General features: G+C 40.0%; 3 protein-coding genes across 3 annotated transcripts; 1 reads left to right on the top strand and 2 right to left on the bottom strand.

Annotated features, from left to right (window-relative positions):
- Nucleotides 1-748: 748 nt before the first annotated feature.
- On the bottom strand, nucleotides 749-2,279 carry ppp1r3da (protein phosphatase 1, regulatory subunit 3Da). Its single transcript, XM_084721419.1, has one exon. It carries the CDS (start codon nucleotides 2,222-2,224, stop codon nucleotides 1,043-1,045), a length of 1,182 nt encoding a protein of 393 aa, XP_084577545.1. The 5' UTR covers nucleotides 2,225-2,279; the 3' UTR covers nucleotides 749-1,042.
- Nucleotides 2,280-3,999: 1,720 nt separating this feature from the next.
- fam217ba (family with sequence similarity 217 member Ba) lies at nucleotides 4,000-8,299 on the top strand. Its single transcript, XM_084721418.1, has 4 exons — nucleotides 4,000-4,703; nucleotides 4,803-4,902; nucleotides 5,284-5,348; nucleotides 5,455-8,299. The coding sequence occupies exons 1-4, from the start codon at nucleotides 4,597-4,599 to the stop codon at nucleotides 6,890-6,892; spliced, it is 1,710 nt and encodes a 569-aa protein (XP_084577544.1). The 5' UTR covers nucleotides 4,000-4,596; the 3' UTR covers nucleotides 6,893-8,299.
- Nucleotides 8,300-8,799: 500 nt separating this feature from the next.
- Nucleotides 8,800-12,888, bottom strand: ttll9 (tubulin tyrosine ligase-like family, member 9). The gene is made up of 14 exons (XM_084721417.1): nucleotides 12,775-12,888; nucleotides 12,154-12,200; nucleotides 11,981-12,073; nucleotides 11,779-11,890; nucleotides 11,480-11,665; nucleotides 11,298-11,366; nucleotides 11,098-11,188; nucleotides 10,881-10,921; nucleotides 10,702-10,789; nucleotides 10,359-10,417; nucleotides 10,025-10,221; nucleotides 9,499-9,612; nucleotides 9,136-9,260; nucleotides 8,800-8,988 (listed from the first exon to the last, which is right to left on the bottom strand). The coding sequence occupies exons 1-14, from the start codon at nucleotides 12,787-12,789 to the stop codon at nucleotides 8,918-8,920; spliced, it is 1,308 nt and encodes a 435-aa protein (XP_084577543.1). The 5' UTR covers nucleotides 12,790-12,888; the 3' UTR covers nucleotides 8,800-8,917.
- Nucleotides 12,889-15,776: the final 2,888 nt, after the last annotated feature.

The following is a 15,776-nucleotide window of genomic DNA, read 5'->3' as shown; positions in this document are numbered from 1 at the left end:
TGTTCTAATTACGTCCACTTTTTTTTTAAATTTTTCCACTGGTGGTGGAGCGTGCAAACTCAGCCTCTGTCTTTCATTCATTCAATCACCTTCTTGAAAAGTACTGTGATATCAGAATCAGAGACAGTTTTATTGCGAAGTAGGTTTTCACTTACAAGGAATTTGTTGTGGTATGTTGGTACATTCAAAAATAATACTAGAAATATAAATATCTTTATTTAAACCTGAAAATAAATTACTCAGCAGGGATTCCTTAAGACAAAACCCTCCCAAATTGTGGTCTCATGTGCATCTCTTGTGTAGGTCCTTAACATAAAAACTTTGGGAACTCCTGTAGATGACAGATAGGAGAGGAGGTACGACATCAGCTTTAAGTAAGTTTAAAAATTAGACAATTACAAATATTGATAATAAAACAATCTGAATATTAGGTGCAATTGTGTTTTATTGTTAAACAAAATAAGCATTCATTTCTGATTCATTTAAAAATATTCAAATTGTGTTGATTGCATGGCCAAGACATTTGGTTTGACAACATTTGACTCAAAAATAAACTTTGAATACAGAGCAAAATATTTCAGTAGATCAAATTCCTACATTGTACAAAACTATTTTCTATGTCAAATACACAGCTGGAAGAAAAGGTGCATTCATTTCAATTTTCACTGAATATTTACGAAACACTCAGTGGATATCACTTCAGCAGGTGTTCCTACAACAATAAAGTGCATTTTTTAAAATAGCCAAGAAAATTCAATACTACAGTGCAATTTTTTTTTACAAAGAAACACAAAGATAAAACATTTGCACGAAGTTGGCATCAGAAATAAGTGCACTAGTGTTTGTTAATGTTACTCTGGCTAGGTCTGTTCAGAGTTGACAGTTTATCTTGAACCTTACTTGATTCAAAGACACCCTGTGTAAGCACTAGTTTAACAAAATGATCATTTTATGTTACAATGTAGTTACACGTTTTAATAGGTCTTGCTGATAACAGTCATAAAGTGCTCTAACTAGATTTCTTCGACTTTTAGTCAGCATCTTAAATGAAGTGCACCATACTATCCTCGCATTCTTTTGGCACAGTGAGCTTGTAGTTATGGCAAACTAACTTATAATTCTCTCCATCATTATTGTCCCAGTATTCAGCCCCACAGACTTTGTACTGGATGGCAAACTGCAAAACTGCTCCTGGCTGCAGGACCGGAGGAACAGGCAGGTGGAAACGAAATGTGTCACAGCTGAATTGGCCCCCTCCTCCTTCCCAGGTTTTGGTGACAGTGGACACCCATGAGGCCTTTGTTTCTGTGCAGCTCTTCCACTCTGTAAATGAATATCGAGCTGTGACATCTTTCTCAAAGTCCAAATTGAGAACCTGGGTGATTCCGATGACACCCAGCTCAAAACACAAGACTCTCTCCAGACACACTTTCTGCTTGTGGAGACGATGCAGGAATCCTGGCTGGTCACCAGGTTGTTGAGCAAAAACCGGCTTCAGGTATGGCGAAGATATCTCCTGATGCCTTCCGTCTGCCAACTCTGCACCCATCAACAACCTAAAGGTAACATGATGTGGTACAAATGGATCCTCTCCTGATTTGAAAAGCCTGATGTCTTCCAGGTCAACCCCCAAAGAGTCAACAAACCGGACGCCAACATTTCTGCAATGCTTCTTCTTGTCTGTCGGGGAGGGCAGAGAGTGTGACCGTTGTCGGATGATGGGCTTAGGGGTGGGTTCACAGGACAGACTGCGGTGGAGCTCTTGTCCCCGTGGCAGAGGGGCTCTGGGGCTTGGAGGGCGGATTGGAACTGGCTTCTTTACTGCGTTGGGTTGGTCAGCTCGAAGCATTTCAGTCAGCTTGATAGTCATGCAGGGCCTTGAGAGGCTGCTGCAAGAGCTGGACATCTGCTCTTCAAATTTTGATGGGAGAATCCTCTCATGTCCAATAAACCACCCTCTATCCATATTGTGTGACACAGCTTTATGGGTGGGTTCGCAGGAGAGACTTCGGTGGAGCTCTTGTCCCTGTGGCTGAGTGGTTCTGGGGCTTGGGGGGCGGATTGGAACTGGTTTCTTTGCTGCATTGGGTTGGTCAGCTTGAAGCATTTCAGTCAGCTTTATAGTCCTGCAGGGCCTTGAAACGCCACTGCAAGAGCTGGACATCTGCTCTTCAGAGTTTGTTCTGGGAATCCTCTCATATCCAATAAACCACCCTCTATCCATGTTGTGTGAGAGCTGGTCTTCTGCTCACCTATAAATAAAGTTTAACATATTAAAATAATGTCACATTCATTCCTAAAATGCATCTGGTCTGGATAATATGGCTATATATATATATCTCAATTTACACATTTTCTCTAAAATAACATACAGTAAATTCTCAAATAGCAAACATATGATACTCTAGAGGATGATGCATTACTATAGCTTAAACTACCCAACAGTAGGGGAGTAACTGTTAATTGTTTAGTATAAAATGTGCAATACTTGTAAAAAACACAACCGCAGTGGCTCTGTAGTTAAAGTAAAAAAGTCACAATCCCGCTGTAACTTTACAGAACATAACAGTGCCCATAAGGAGGATACTGCCCAAAGCAAAAAAGAGACTGAATTACTGAAGTAATGTTTTTGGAGATGGTGTGTTGATAAAATCATAGTTTGTAGTTTTGGAATTATTATTAAAAGAATACATGGACACTGGGAAGGGCAGGTCTATAATAAATACTATATGAACATTTAACCCAATATATATAGGCCTGACCACAGATTAGCAATTAGCCCTCATAGGTATGAAACAAATATGTAACAAGAATAATCCACATTTGAAGAAGTATAGCATACTTAATGTTAAACATACATTGGCAAAGTGAGCAGAAATGCAGTATACTTGTTAATAACAGGCTAATGCAGGTTTCTTCCAGAAGTAGAGTTTGGAAATTCTAAAGAAACATTTAAATAAAGCATTGCATTTCAAAGAGGTCAACGAAATCTTGTGATATTTAGTCGACTAAATCTAGGCTTAAACTACAGCTGTGCGATATGGGGGGGGAAAAATTATATTGCAATTATATTCAAACTATGATGTTTCTGCATTTGTTGGGGTCTGTACTGCCTGTGGAAAAAACGATTTGTAGGCCCATGCATCTCTGCAGTACTACGGTGCTTAATTATAATTATGTTTTGCCACACATTTTTCCTTAATCAAAAATTTTGATAATAATATGATTAATTGTGCAGCCCTGACTAAAACTAAAACAATTCAGATGACTAATACATGACTGAAAGTAAATGAGATATTGGTCAAGTCAGTGACAAAAGTAAATCAAACTTTGCTGTCAAAATTAACAGCAAGACGACACTTATGCCACATCACGATATAATGATATTCAAAATCTAAGAGATACCCAGTTTCATATCACAATATATAATCCCCACCAAAATGTACCATATGTAAAAAGCATAATGACCCAGCTGTAACATTAATTAACACTATTTACATACTAATGCATGACGTGCTGCACATTTGACACAGAAAATTATCCTCTTGGTGTAAATGTATACAAACAGACGCAGTCAGAGCAGGAACAGGGAGGGCGTGTGCTCTGAGACAGTACGTGTCTGAATGCATACAGCCCACTATGTACTCTCTTAACAGTGTTTACTTAAACTCTTTAATGTACCTCAGTAAAATACAACGTTGACATCTCCTCACCGTGTAAAGACATGAAGCGTTAGTTACACATTGATCCTCCATTTAATGTAGTGTTTACTGAAACTACGCGTTTCCGTGCTTCGCGGAGTCTCCGCAATTGGCCGCAATCACATAATCTGATCTGTACTTCATAACCACCGACACATCTCTGCAACATACATACATGATTAAAGTATGGAGATCTGCTTACATGCGCGCAGTTAACAGGAAGCTGCAAACGCACCAGAGTGTAAGTGACGATGCATGGGAGATTGAGTAAATTATGATCAGCAGCTGTAGTTGTTTTAATTCTTTTAAATTATTTTCCTAAATGCCGCGTCAGTAGTTTTACCATTTTTATTATACATTGTTTATGAATAGTAATATACTCGTAAAAGGCCGTCTGCATGTGCCGTTTGAAAGGGCGAGTTGCGTGTCTTTACTTCAAGTCCCATGATGCACCGCGCATACCTACTTTGACACAAGCGGCGAGCCAGTCAGCAGCAGGTAAACAAACCTATCTGACTGGGACAGCGAGCCAAACAAAGCGTATACGCTGCCTGCCCGTCTTACATTTTTAATGGCGGTGAAGATGCCAGTCGAAACAAAGATGCGTCTGCTGTCAGTAATTCTTTAAAAAAAAATACCCGCTGAATTGTTAATTGTTTAAATAACAGAGAGGCGAGTCGACGGCAAAGAGGACAACGAGTTTAAAACCTGCAGCGGAGACACGACTGTCGACATCTCTGCGCATGATGCATTGCAGCACTTTTGAGAAAATGGGTGTTTTTAGCCTCATTCTCAGAATAGAGTATCTGATCCGAGATGTCGGCTGGGTTCTTTAGCTACCGTATCATTTGACAGCGCTGGATTCACAACATCATCCCCTCTGGCGACCTGCAACATGGGGCCCATCATGCAGGAGCGCACAGCATCCACGACACTGAAACGCGTCGTCTCCAAAGAGAAGATTCGGGTAAAAAACACTGAAAATAGCGGACCAGTAGCCAGGTAGGCCTCATTTTACAGTAAGACAGAATTAAAGTTGTCATATTTCGTCTCTGACATGGGTTAGATCGAGCCTGACACACCACTATCGTGTTTCTACAGTTCAAAGAAAGGTAACAAGATGAAGAAAGCAGTGGGCCAAGTGAAAAATGGCCTCCCAGGACCAGGTCAGGATAAGGACACGGTGACAGCAGTGCAGAGGGTGAGTGAATGGCATCAGAGATAATGTTTCAGCATTAATGTCCTTTGACATGACGCTGCAGCGTGTGTCGAGGGGTATGTTCCTCATAACAGACGTTTTTCACAGCAGCCGTTTTTAGATGAAATGGTAGGACAGACAGGTGTTATTAATGATACTAATTAAGGTTCTGTTCCATTCAGGTTAAACAGAGTCAAGATGCTGTTATTGAGCATGTTGGCTCAGTGGAAATGTTCTGCAACACAAAATAAAACAGGACTTTAAGTAGAATGATTGGTAACATCTGTGTTTACCCTACTATTTCATTCCAATATGGCTGCTGTGAAAAAAAGTAATATTTAAGTCAGAAATAATCAAACAATTTCCATCATGATTGTTTTTCAGGGTGCACAGTCTAAAGGTTGCAGGGTCAAATCTGGCACCACACGGAACACAAGCAAACTCTCCAGGTATGTGTGCAGAGGGGTTTGCAGTGTTATGAATGCTTTGCTTTACGTACAGTAAATCCCCCAAATCCCCAACAGCTTTTCCTGACACTCGTCTGTCTCTTTACAGCCCTGAAGAAGAAGGAGATTTGAGACCTCAACTCCGCAAACACTTATCCGTGCACAGGAAAGAAGAGAAACGCCAAAATCAGCGTCTGTCACAATGCAGCAATGAGCTTCAGCCGAATCGTGGGGGGATGGGGAAGAATCGGCGAGACCTCTCCCTGCCTCTCTCCCCGATATCGGGGCTACGACACATGCCAGCACAGCCCCTAACGCACTCCCCAGCCCCCACTCCAGAGGCACTACAGCAGCACTACAACCAGAAGGATGTTGACACAGATAGTGCCAGTGATCTGTCGGACTCTGAGAGGCTGCCCGTGTTGCCCTCTCCCTGCACGCCCTGCACTCCTCCTCACCTCAACCTCCGGGCTGAGGTCATCAACAGTAATGACTTTCCCCCGGACTTCCCAGGACCTCGCGGGACTGTGGGATGTGATGACGACGACAGTGAGAAACCCAGCTACAGTTACCCAGACTTTCTGCCTCCTCCCTTCAACAGCTGGAGCCTGAGGCAGCTGGCCGTGTTTCTTCACACGGAGGGCCGCGGTGCCCCCCGGCCCAAGCCTGTAGGGCCGTTAGAGAAGTACCTGGAGAGGCTGCTGCAACTGGAGTGGCTCCAGATCCAAACAGTGCAAGCAGAGAGCAGCCGTCCACCTGGGAGCCGTCCGAGACCACAGGGGTTCCCCTCTGCTACCACTGCTCACCCACCTAGGCCTCACACAGCTCCACCGTCACGACTCAACTCCCCAAAAGGCCTGCGGCACAGCCAGCGGACCTTCCCGTTCACACCTGTCAACAACCCCCCATCACCTGCCTCAGCCCAGCACCAGCACTCCCGCTTCCCAGTTTGCCCTCACTGTCACATCCGCTACCCGCTGTGCAACGGAAGCTGCTCTGCTTATGCCTACCAGCGCCACTCGCGGCTCAGCCCACTGCTCGAACGCAGGGCCAGACCTGGGGCACCGGCGAAGAGGAGCAGCAGTGAGACCCGAGCAACCTCCACAGAAGGCAGGAGCCCAGGAGCTCAAGGCGGAGGAGGAGGTGCCCAGACCCCAGTTAGCCCCTCAGCTGGAAGGAGTCACCTCAAGCACATGCAGGCCGCAGGCAATGCCCGCAAGCAACCCCAGGAATCTGCAATTAACCCCAACGGTAGAGGTCAGGTGAGGAAAAGCCGTGTCAGAGCTAACTCCGAGACGGATGTTAAAAAGGAGCCTGGTTGCAATAAAGCAGCTGGTGCAGAGAAACGTGTTTTTGCTGCAAGCAAGAGAGAGGTCACCTCCAAGAGAGTAGTAGAGAAGGACTGGCAGAGGACAGAGGCGGGAGGTCAGGCCTCTAATAAAACTGCCATGAAAAGAGCTGCTAAAGAGCCTCAGTCTCTCTCCAAAGCACCACTTAGTAGTAAGCAGAATGGAAAAACAAAAAATGTGCACTTTGTTGCAAAGTAACCCCTATAGACATACAGTTTAGTGCTTTACTTAGTGGTTACTTGGTACAGGAGCTTGAAACCATGCTTGCTTTCTGTGTAATCTGTGTAATACTAACATGTTGTAACTGTTGTACAACAGTCTAAATCGGTTAGTGGTGTACAGCCTTCAAAAGGTCAAAACTAACAAGAGGTTTAGCAGCTAGAATAGAAATAAAACAGCAGTGATTTCACTTAAATAGAGCAGAATATATATATACATACTGTATTTCATTCAAAATGTACAGTAAATATACAGTCATAATGTTGGACTGTGTTTTGACAGATGGCTCATTATGACCTTTAACACTAGTAGAACTATAAAAACAGCTTCAGTGTGAATTGAACTCTTGCACTGCACAGTCATCTCTCGGTGTGCTACTAATGTTGAAATAGGCATAAAATAAGCATCTTCTGTACTACTGGACAGCTTTCAGCGTAAGTAATTCATAGTGAAGTTCAACACAGGTCATTACATTTAGTCATCAAATACAACCATCGCCGTTATTAGTGGAGTTTTTGATGTTGGAATGTATTTGTTTTCATTGCTCTTACTTTACTTGATGTTTGCTTTTTGTCTTTTCTTTGGTGCCTCATGTTTTAAGATGTGTGTTCAGCTGAAGCATCTTTGGCTGAAAAAGAAGGAGGCGCGACAAGTGATGGTGTTACCGCAGTAATGTAATTTGTTTCAGATATATTTGTGCAATGGTATTACATTTTTGGTTACAAGGGCTTTTCATGTTTGAACAGCTTGAATTGTAGTCTATGATAATATATTGTATTTTGCATAGAGCTGAGCTCTTTATATCATTGAAGACAGTGTAATGTTTGCTACGAATGTAAATGCATATTTTTCCAAATTTTATATACCATAGTTATATTTATGTAAAGTGTTGTGGTTGACTTGTATCATCATTGTCATTTTTATGTTTACATTGTCATGCACAAAAGAAAATATTTAGCAAGAGAGCTGAATGTAACTTAATGTCTACTGTGCTGTACCATTGATCATTCAATGGGATTCCAACACACATCATAGCTGTTAGGCTGTAACATGGTAATGTTATAAATATCATCATGTTCCACTGCATACTTGAAGTCTGTAGAACACTGTGTTTACATTAGAGTGTCTTATCTGTTGTGATTTACCATGTGCGCTTGATTCATGGGAACCTTGCATTCATGTAAATAATGCGATATGTATACAGATTGCACCTCCTTACTTAATATTCATGTAAAGTATCAAAGCCATAGATAAGGGGCCAGGAGGGCAATGTTATTATAAATGTGTACATTATGTCGACACGCACGCAGAAAGATTGTGGTATGTATTTTCTCAATGTTGAATGCAAGTATTTGTAAGGCATAGAAATAAATGTTTTGCACTCAAGAGACATTGATCCATTGGCCATTCTTTTGAACACATGACAAGCTTCTTTATTAGAGAGACACTGCTAAAATCACACACTCAACCACTAACGTGGTTATTAATCATCAATTACTGCATTCTTAAAGGTAGAATCAGCGGGATTTGTCCAGGCTGTTTGTAAATGCACCAGAAAGATGGCAGGATAATAAATACCAACATTTTGGGTTTGGTCCTGAGCATTTGAAGCACAGCAAATTAAGGAGAGACTAAGGAAATAGTGGCAGAGGGCAGGGACTCTGCAGATAAAGGCGCCACCACACACTTCTAGTGGGTCATAAGTGATGATTGAAATGTTTGAGTCTATGCATTATTTTTTAGGAAAATGTTGAATATTATGCCTTTAAGAAAACATGTATATATGTCTTTGAACTCTGTAACTGAAAATATTACAATGTTCCTGTAGTTTTAAGGATATGTAGTTTATATTCATTTGCATATTCAGATTTCAACCCTCAACACAGAGATCATTCTGTATGAAATATTACTAATGTTTTTGAGTTATTTCAGCTCACTGAAGCCTGTCGTCATCCAGACACATACCAGGTATTGTAATGGTAGGACATAAAAATGATGAGTGTGTTACATCCTCTTCTGGCCAGGAAACGGTTTTAGAAGCCGACGAAGCTGCTTCTCTCTGTCATTCAAACACCCTGCAGCAAAGAAATTTATATATTTGCAGCAATTACAATGATGAGAGAATGATGAAAGCATGTATGCATTTGCACATTTATCAAATTGCATCAAGAAATACAGACTTCATTGTCCCAAAAACTTTGCATTAGCAGCAGGCAGGTTACCTAGGTGTGTGTTAGCAGTGAAACATGAACTGCCAAATGTTTGTAGGTTGACATCCTCTCTATAGACAGGCCCATCGTTCCACATGAGATCATAGCCACCCACCCTTTTCTCCTTGCCAGTCAGCCTAATGAGAAAAAAAAAAGATAATTAGAACACAACACTAGCATGGCAGAAAGAAACAAAGGAACTCATTGTCTGTTACAAAGGTGATTCTTTCCTCCAATATGCCATAATCCTGGCTCAAAAGATTGTACTTCAAAAAGTACCAATAAAGAATGTCATGTCTATAATAAATGGAGGGTCAGAGAGCCCTCACACCTAATGACAAAAAGACAAATACATGATGAGAGTGAGGCCTTTACCTTCCCTCCATATCAACAACATTCAAAGTGTCTTCCAGCAGCCGGCACTTCATTTCGTAATCCTCTTGACTACTAGGTGTGTGTGACGGAGAAGCGTTCACCTCAATTAACCACCTGCAAAGAGATGGAGGGCGATGACATTCAGCAAACATTTACTTAGCCTTTTGAGCCGGCATTAGGCCAATCCACGAGGAACAGCAAACAGTTCCAAGACAGACTGTTAGGTAGGCAGAAGCACCTGGATGAAAAAAATTGCATGTGAAAGAGGCCTTGTTTTGAGCGCGTGTGTGTTATTAGTATTTTCAGATAAAGTATGGTGTACAGATTTATGAGGTTTTCATACATCATAATTTCCGGAGCATCTCACTAGCAGATTTACTGCTTTGTTTTCAAGTATCCAGGAAGGCAAGTCAAATGTGTGCAATGTTCGCTTGTCTGTGCATGTGCTCTTCTGGGTTTATCTATAAGCATGCAAACCTGTGTGTACGTAAGTGAATGTGTTCATGTAGACTGTACGAGCACTTACGGTTTAAGGTTGTGATCCAGGAGAATGTCATACCCATAGAGCTCAAAGCAGTGTTTGTCATTTATAATGATCTTTTGTACACTCTGCAGGCTGCGGACTACAATGTTATCCATCTCTTTAAACAGGATTTCTACTGTCTCTCTGCCATGTTTTGCAGTCAGGTATCTTCGAAGGTGCTGCATCTGCCACTTACATCCCTATTTAGAGATAAATTTTAAAAATGCAAGAAAAAAGAGAAGATAGAATTTGCTGAAGATGATGCATTTCAGAAAATGACACAAATCTGCAGTAACATGATCTGTTAACGTCTGTGTGAGGTTCTTGAATTACTCACCTTTTCAGGATCATAGTCTGGTGCTGTTTTCTGAACAGCCACATTAGTGAGGTGCATATCTGAAAAGAGACACTAAGTAGAATTTGGGAGCTTGAATGGCGTAATCACCACAGGGATGTGGATGAAAGCGACAAAATTAGGAACAACAGCCTCAGAAATTGGGTCAAACCGGCCTATTTAAAACTGACTTTGCCTGAATATTTCATAAGACAAAGCTTCAACTTGGTAAGGGACGACTGGCACATTGACTGGCACACTGGTACTTAAAACTCAGACTATCATGTAAGTGTGTCAACATTCAGATGATTGGAGAGAAAATGTTATGACTGCCAAAAAAGGATACATTTGTCATCAATGGTGCTCAGGGAGAAGCGGGTGCTTGAGAAGCGAGCAAAGCCATCTCGATACAGCCAGGCCTTCAAGGGAACATACTGAAAAAAGACACACACACACAGATTCAGACATGCAGCAAAATTTACTTTGTGTATAAGATTATGATTTACAAGGTTTAGTAGTACATACTGATGTGACCAGCACATAGACCCTCAGATCAAATTTCCTGCCTGTGGGAACAAAAAGCACAAAAAGTACATGAGCATGGGTATAAAGCTTTTATCTGCTCACTAATCCTCCTGTTCACAATTTGCCCATGATTAATTTATGTTTTTATTTTGTTTGTTAGCACATTTGATGATTTTTCTGAACTGGATTAACAACGTAAGTGTATTTTTCAGTTTACCATTAATCAGGTAGGGGTTCTCTATGTAGCGTTGTGCTACATAGCTTTCCACTTGAGCTGCATCCTTCTGTTCCTCTGAGCGTGTGCCATCCTGTGTGAGCACAATATGATCAATCGGAATATGTGGGTGTGTCCATAAAATATCGGTTTTTAGTCATTTCATTTACACCCACTTACTTAATGACATAAATGCACATTACCTTCTTCCAATCCATGATGTCTTTCAGTTTCCTAAACAAGAAAATGCCTTTCCCTTGAGACTTTGCTACCTAAAACAACATACCAGTTAATTTTCATGACTTAAATACAATTTAATGACAACTTAATTTTAGTTTTGGGGAAAATGCATCATCATCATTTATTCCACTAGTTTTCAGCTAACCGGCTTCATGATCCAGGTGCTGCCAGGGCTTCTTTTGAACTCCTCTACAAAAAGATGATATTCGCCGGGGAGTGCAAAGGTGCAGGGAAAGAAATCACATTTGGATGCCTCCATGCGGCCAACGTCCCTTTCAAGATTTTTCCGGTATCTTTTCAGGTTTTTCACCATGAGGTTTTTGCGAGTCAGCTGAAACACAAAACATAAACAGAAAAAAATATATGACTTTTGATTTGAATGACTCTTCCTGTTAAAATCTCAATTGTATGGTCTGAAACCAGGCTAGACTTATGCTACCTCACCTCATAATGATTGCGAAAGTGGTTTATCCTTACATGTTCCTCCATGTACGAATGATCAAAATTCTCCCTAAGCCAGCCCACATCACACCAGTTGAAGTCCCACTCTCCATCGCTATGAGAAAAAAAGAGTAGATACCAGGTTCAAGCCACAAATATGATGATAGAGAAACTGATGTGATGATAAATAGACAACTGTACTCACTCTTTGACTTCAATCCAACCGGGTCTTTGGCGCAGGACATCCTGTATGGTGTTGAGTAGGCCACATTTGTATCGCACACAACTTCTTCCCTCCCTGAGGAGAAACATTGTCTCTGTTTACCACCGCTTGCAAATAACTGTTCATTTACACTTACATTTAAAAACAACAGTCACCTCTCCTCAGTTTTGGTGTAGTCACATGAACCGTTGTATCCAGATGTCTGCAAAGGCAAAGAAAGCAAATCAAAGTTTAGTTTAATTTCCTATGGTCTTGAGCACAAAGTTACATTTTACAAACAGCTGTAAAGTACACATCGCACCTTTTTAACAGCAGCCATTTTTACATGAAATAAAGCAGTAAACAAATACTGGTGTGACAATAATACAAATTAAGGTTCCATTCCATTCAGATCAAACAGAGTCAGGATGATGCTAGTGTATATGCTGATTCAGTCAAAAGACTCTGCTACACTATATGGAACGGGACTTTAATTAGTATCATTGTTAACACGTGTGTTTACTTCGTGTGTTTGGCTTCTAGTAGTCTATTAGCAGCTCCAGTGGTTTGCTAATTACTACCTCCTCCACTACATAAGACCTAAACAGATATTAGTATTTAGTACAGCTATGAATCTCCTCTTTATTGAATTATTCGTACGCAGTAGTTGGAGCTTTGCTGTCGCGAGCCAATTTAACGCTATCTAATAAAACACAGATGTAGCTATAAGACATCTATTATCATGTCAGAATAAGCATACAAGACAACAAAATGTACACGCAGTACTTTCAGTTTACCTTATACTTTGACATGGAGGCGCACACTATGAAATACTAGAAAACTAGAATAGTTAATTCTATTCAAAATATAGAAAAGTAATAAGAAACAGTTAGCTCGTTAGCAATTAGCCACTCCTAGCGGTGTTTGACAACTGTTGTCATGGTAACGACATGACCAAGCGACAAAGGTGAAATGTCTGGCAGCTTCCGTAGAAAAATTAAAACCTCCTAAAGTACAGATGAACCACATAGTCTAATGTTCTCAGTATAACATGACATAACATAACAAATGTATTTAAAAAAGAGTAGAGGCAAGTTTGTAGTCATGAGTATTTTTTTTGACTGTATTTTTATTTTCAAGAGAATGGAGTAATCTCCAGATGAGCTGCACAATTTCACACCAATAAAACATATATACAAAATAAAAACATTCAGCATATAATACTATCAATAATATATCACACAGCTTACAAACCTGAATTAACAGTATTATTAAAGTGGATAAATGTTTGTGCCTTATGTATTATATCTTAAAACATAGCAAAAACATCATGCCCATCATCAACCCAGGACTTTACTATGAAGTCACCACTGAGTGGCGTCAAAACCCCACCTAACTGAGTAGAACGGAGCCTCTCATTAATCAAAGCAACTAACATATCAATTTACCTATGGGTTATGTTATCTGATAATCACTACACACTGTTATCAGTGTTTTTGATGTGTGAATGGGAGCTAAATAGACCTGAGGTCATAATTAGGCCAGCTTGTTTCAGCACTGCAAATGCATAATAAAGCTGATTACTCCATTAACTCCATCCCTTCTTGGATTTGCCTAACAAGAAATTTATCTGCATTCTATAAATGATTTATTTCTGCTGACATGTAATATTATGATGTAAGCAAAGGTATTATGTTACGTAAAATAAAGACAGATATTGATATTGTTTCATGAACTGTTTGTCCTTGAAACGTTTTGTTAATATTTAAAGCCATATGTCGAACACAAATAAATAATATGCATCATTAGGATATTCCTAAAGGCAAAAACAATATTGATGGATTCATACGGCAAACTTTTTTGTAGTCTATGGTTTAAGATGACAAAACCTGAGAGACAAATGGCTCAGTGATTTACCATGACAGGAAGATCAGCTAATAGTAATTGGATTTTATCTAATCCGTTTATGTTTCTTGGTGACAGAAGCCTGTCTTGTTTCAGTGTGCAGAAATTAGCTGGCAGATGTCTCATTGATCCTTAGGTTGTTGTTTATGTGATAAAATCATGGTGGGTTGGAGTACAGGGTATGGAATTCATTATTTTCTGGTTGATAAAACATACTAACACCTCATTCTATGCTCAGTTCCTGAAATAATTTGCATTTATTGTTTTAAACACCAATATTGTGTACCTGAAGCAGATTCCTGTGCAAAGATAAACAAATGTGTAGATTATCATCTCCTGTGCTGATTGCTATGCCTTTTGCTTTCTCAGCCACCCACCACTAATCAAACAATCAACCATACTTAGGCTCTGACATAAATAATCAGAACAGGCCAGAATTACGGGGGCTTTAAATTGAATTGGATGCATGTTTTGGCTCGCCAGCAAAGTGTCCACGAGAACACAGATCAGACCTCTCAGCATGTGTGTAACAGGATTGCTCTGCTAGCTGAGCGAAATCCAGTCTCAAAACCTTACAATGCAGATATGTTATAGAATCAAGTGCTTTATTTGTATTTAATGAATGGAAATTTCAGCTGTTGCATATCACCAAAATAATGGTTACAAGAACTGGTTGGAACTGCTGTCATATAGGATATTTGGTATTTGGCGTATTAGAACAGACTTTAAAATCTAGTGAAATGTGTCAGTACTAATATCATATTCAAAACAGCTGTCTGTGATGCCATCAGTTTTCTGTCAGACTTTATCGATATCATTTATTATTTAATTTAATGTCATGTATATATTGAAGACTGAAGGAATTTAGGATGGAACTTATCACTATATTGGCCTATAACTTTGAAGGAATTTAGTAGACATCTGTTAAGTGTATTTTGTTGGCGAAATGGAAGTTATCACTGTAGATGTATGATTCCAGTGAATAATTTCCAGTGAGAAACATGCTGTCTTCACTTAGAGACAGAGTACAGAGGACTGATAGACAGCTGAACATTATGATGCCAGAGTGAATTTGACCTTTGACCTAAAATTTTGTTACCTCATCCTTTTATCATATGAGTCAGTGGATCACAAATTCACACACACACACACACACACACACACACACACACACACACACACACACACACACACACACACACACACACACACACACACTTTTTTTAAAAATAATCTTTATATAGAAGTGATATTTGTTTGTTGTCATTGTTTTGCTGTGTCCAAAACACTGATATTTGACATCCTGATAGGAACAGCTCAGATGGATCCTATTGAGTGTATCTTTAAGGCCTCTATTTAAAGACCATCTGAGCATCTGAGCCAAAAATTTAAATTTCTCAGCTGCTCACAGCTACTCAGGGTTTTCTACCTCTATAGTAAAAACATTTGAGGCAACCACAAACTCCTTTATATTTAAACACAATATACTCAAATTACTGCATTATCAATCACTGCTAGTCCTTTGCCAGGAGTTTCCATTCACATGAAAACCGCAGCATTACAAATCACATTTTCAAATGGAGTGCTTAGTGTCTCGTGGGAGACAACAGTTAAGTCCTTAGAGCATATTTTTCACTCATGTCTTTCAAAATCCAGTCTCCGCAAAATGTCTTAACCCCTATAATCAGTTTAACCATTCGAGCCAATCAGAGGTCAACCTCTCAGCAAGTTTTTATTTTGAGGCAAATTTCCTGCATTTGTGTCTGATCATTTTTTGGTTTGGCAGCTATCCCTCCAGAGAATTTCTATCAGTCTCTACAAGTAGCTGTACCTATTATCCCCATGATTCTGGCTAACCACTTATAGTTTTCTTCTTATGCAACATGGAAAAAAC

The sequence above is a fragment of the Lutjanus erythropterus genome, chromosome 6, assembly GCF_056507025.1.
Source record: "Lutjanus erythropterus isolate fLutEry1 chromosome 6, fLutEry1.hap2, whole genome shotgun sequence".
In the NCBI taxonomy this organism is placed as follows: Eukaryota; Metazoa; Chordata; class Actinopteri; order Lutjaniformes; family Lutjanidae; genus Lutjanus; species Lutjanus erythropterus.
This window is presented reverse-complemented; position numbering and strand designations above follow the sequence as displayed.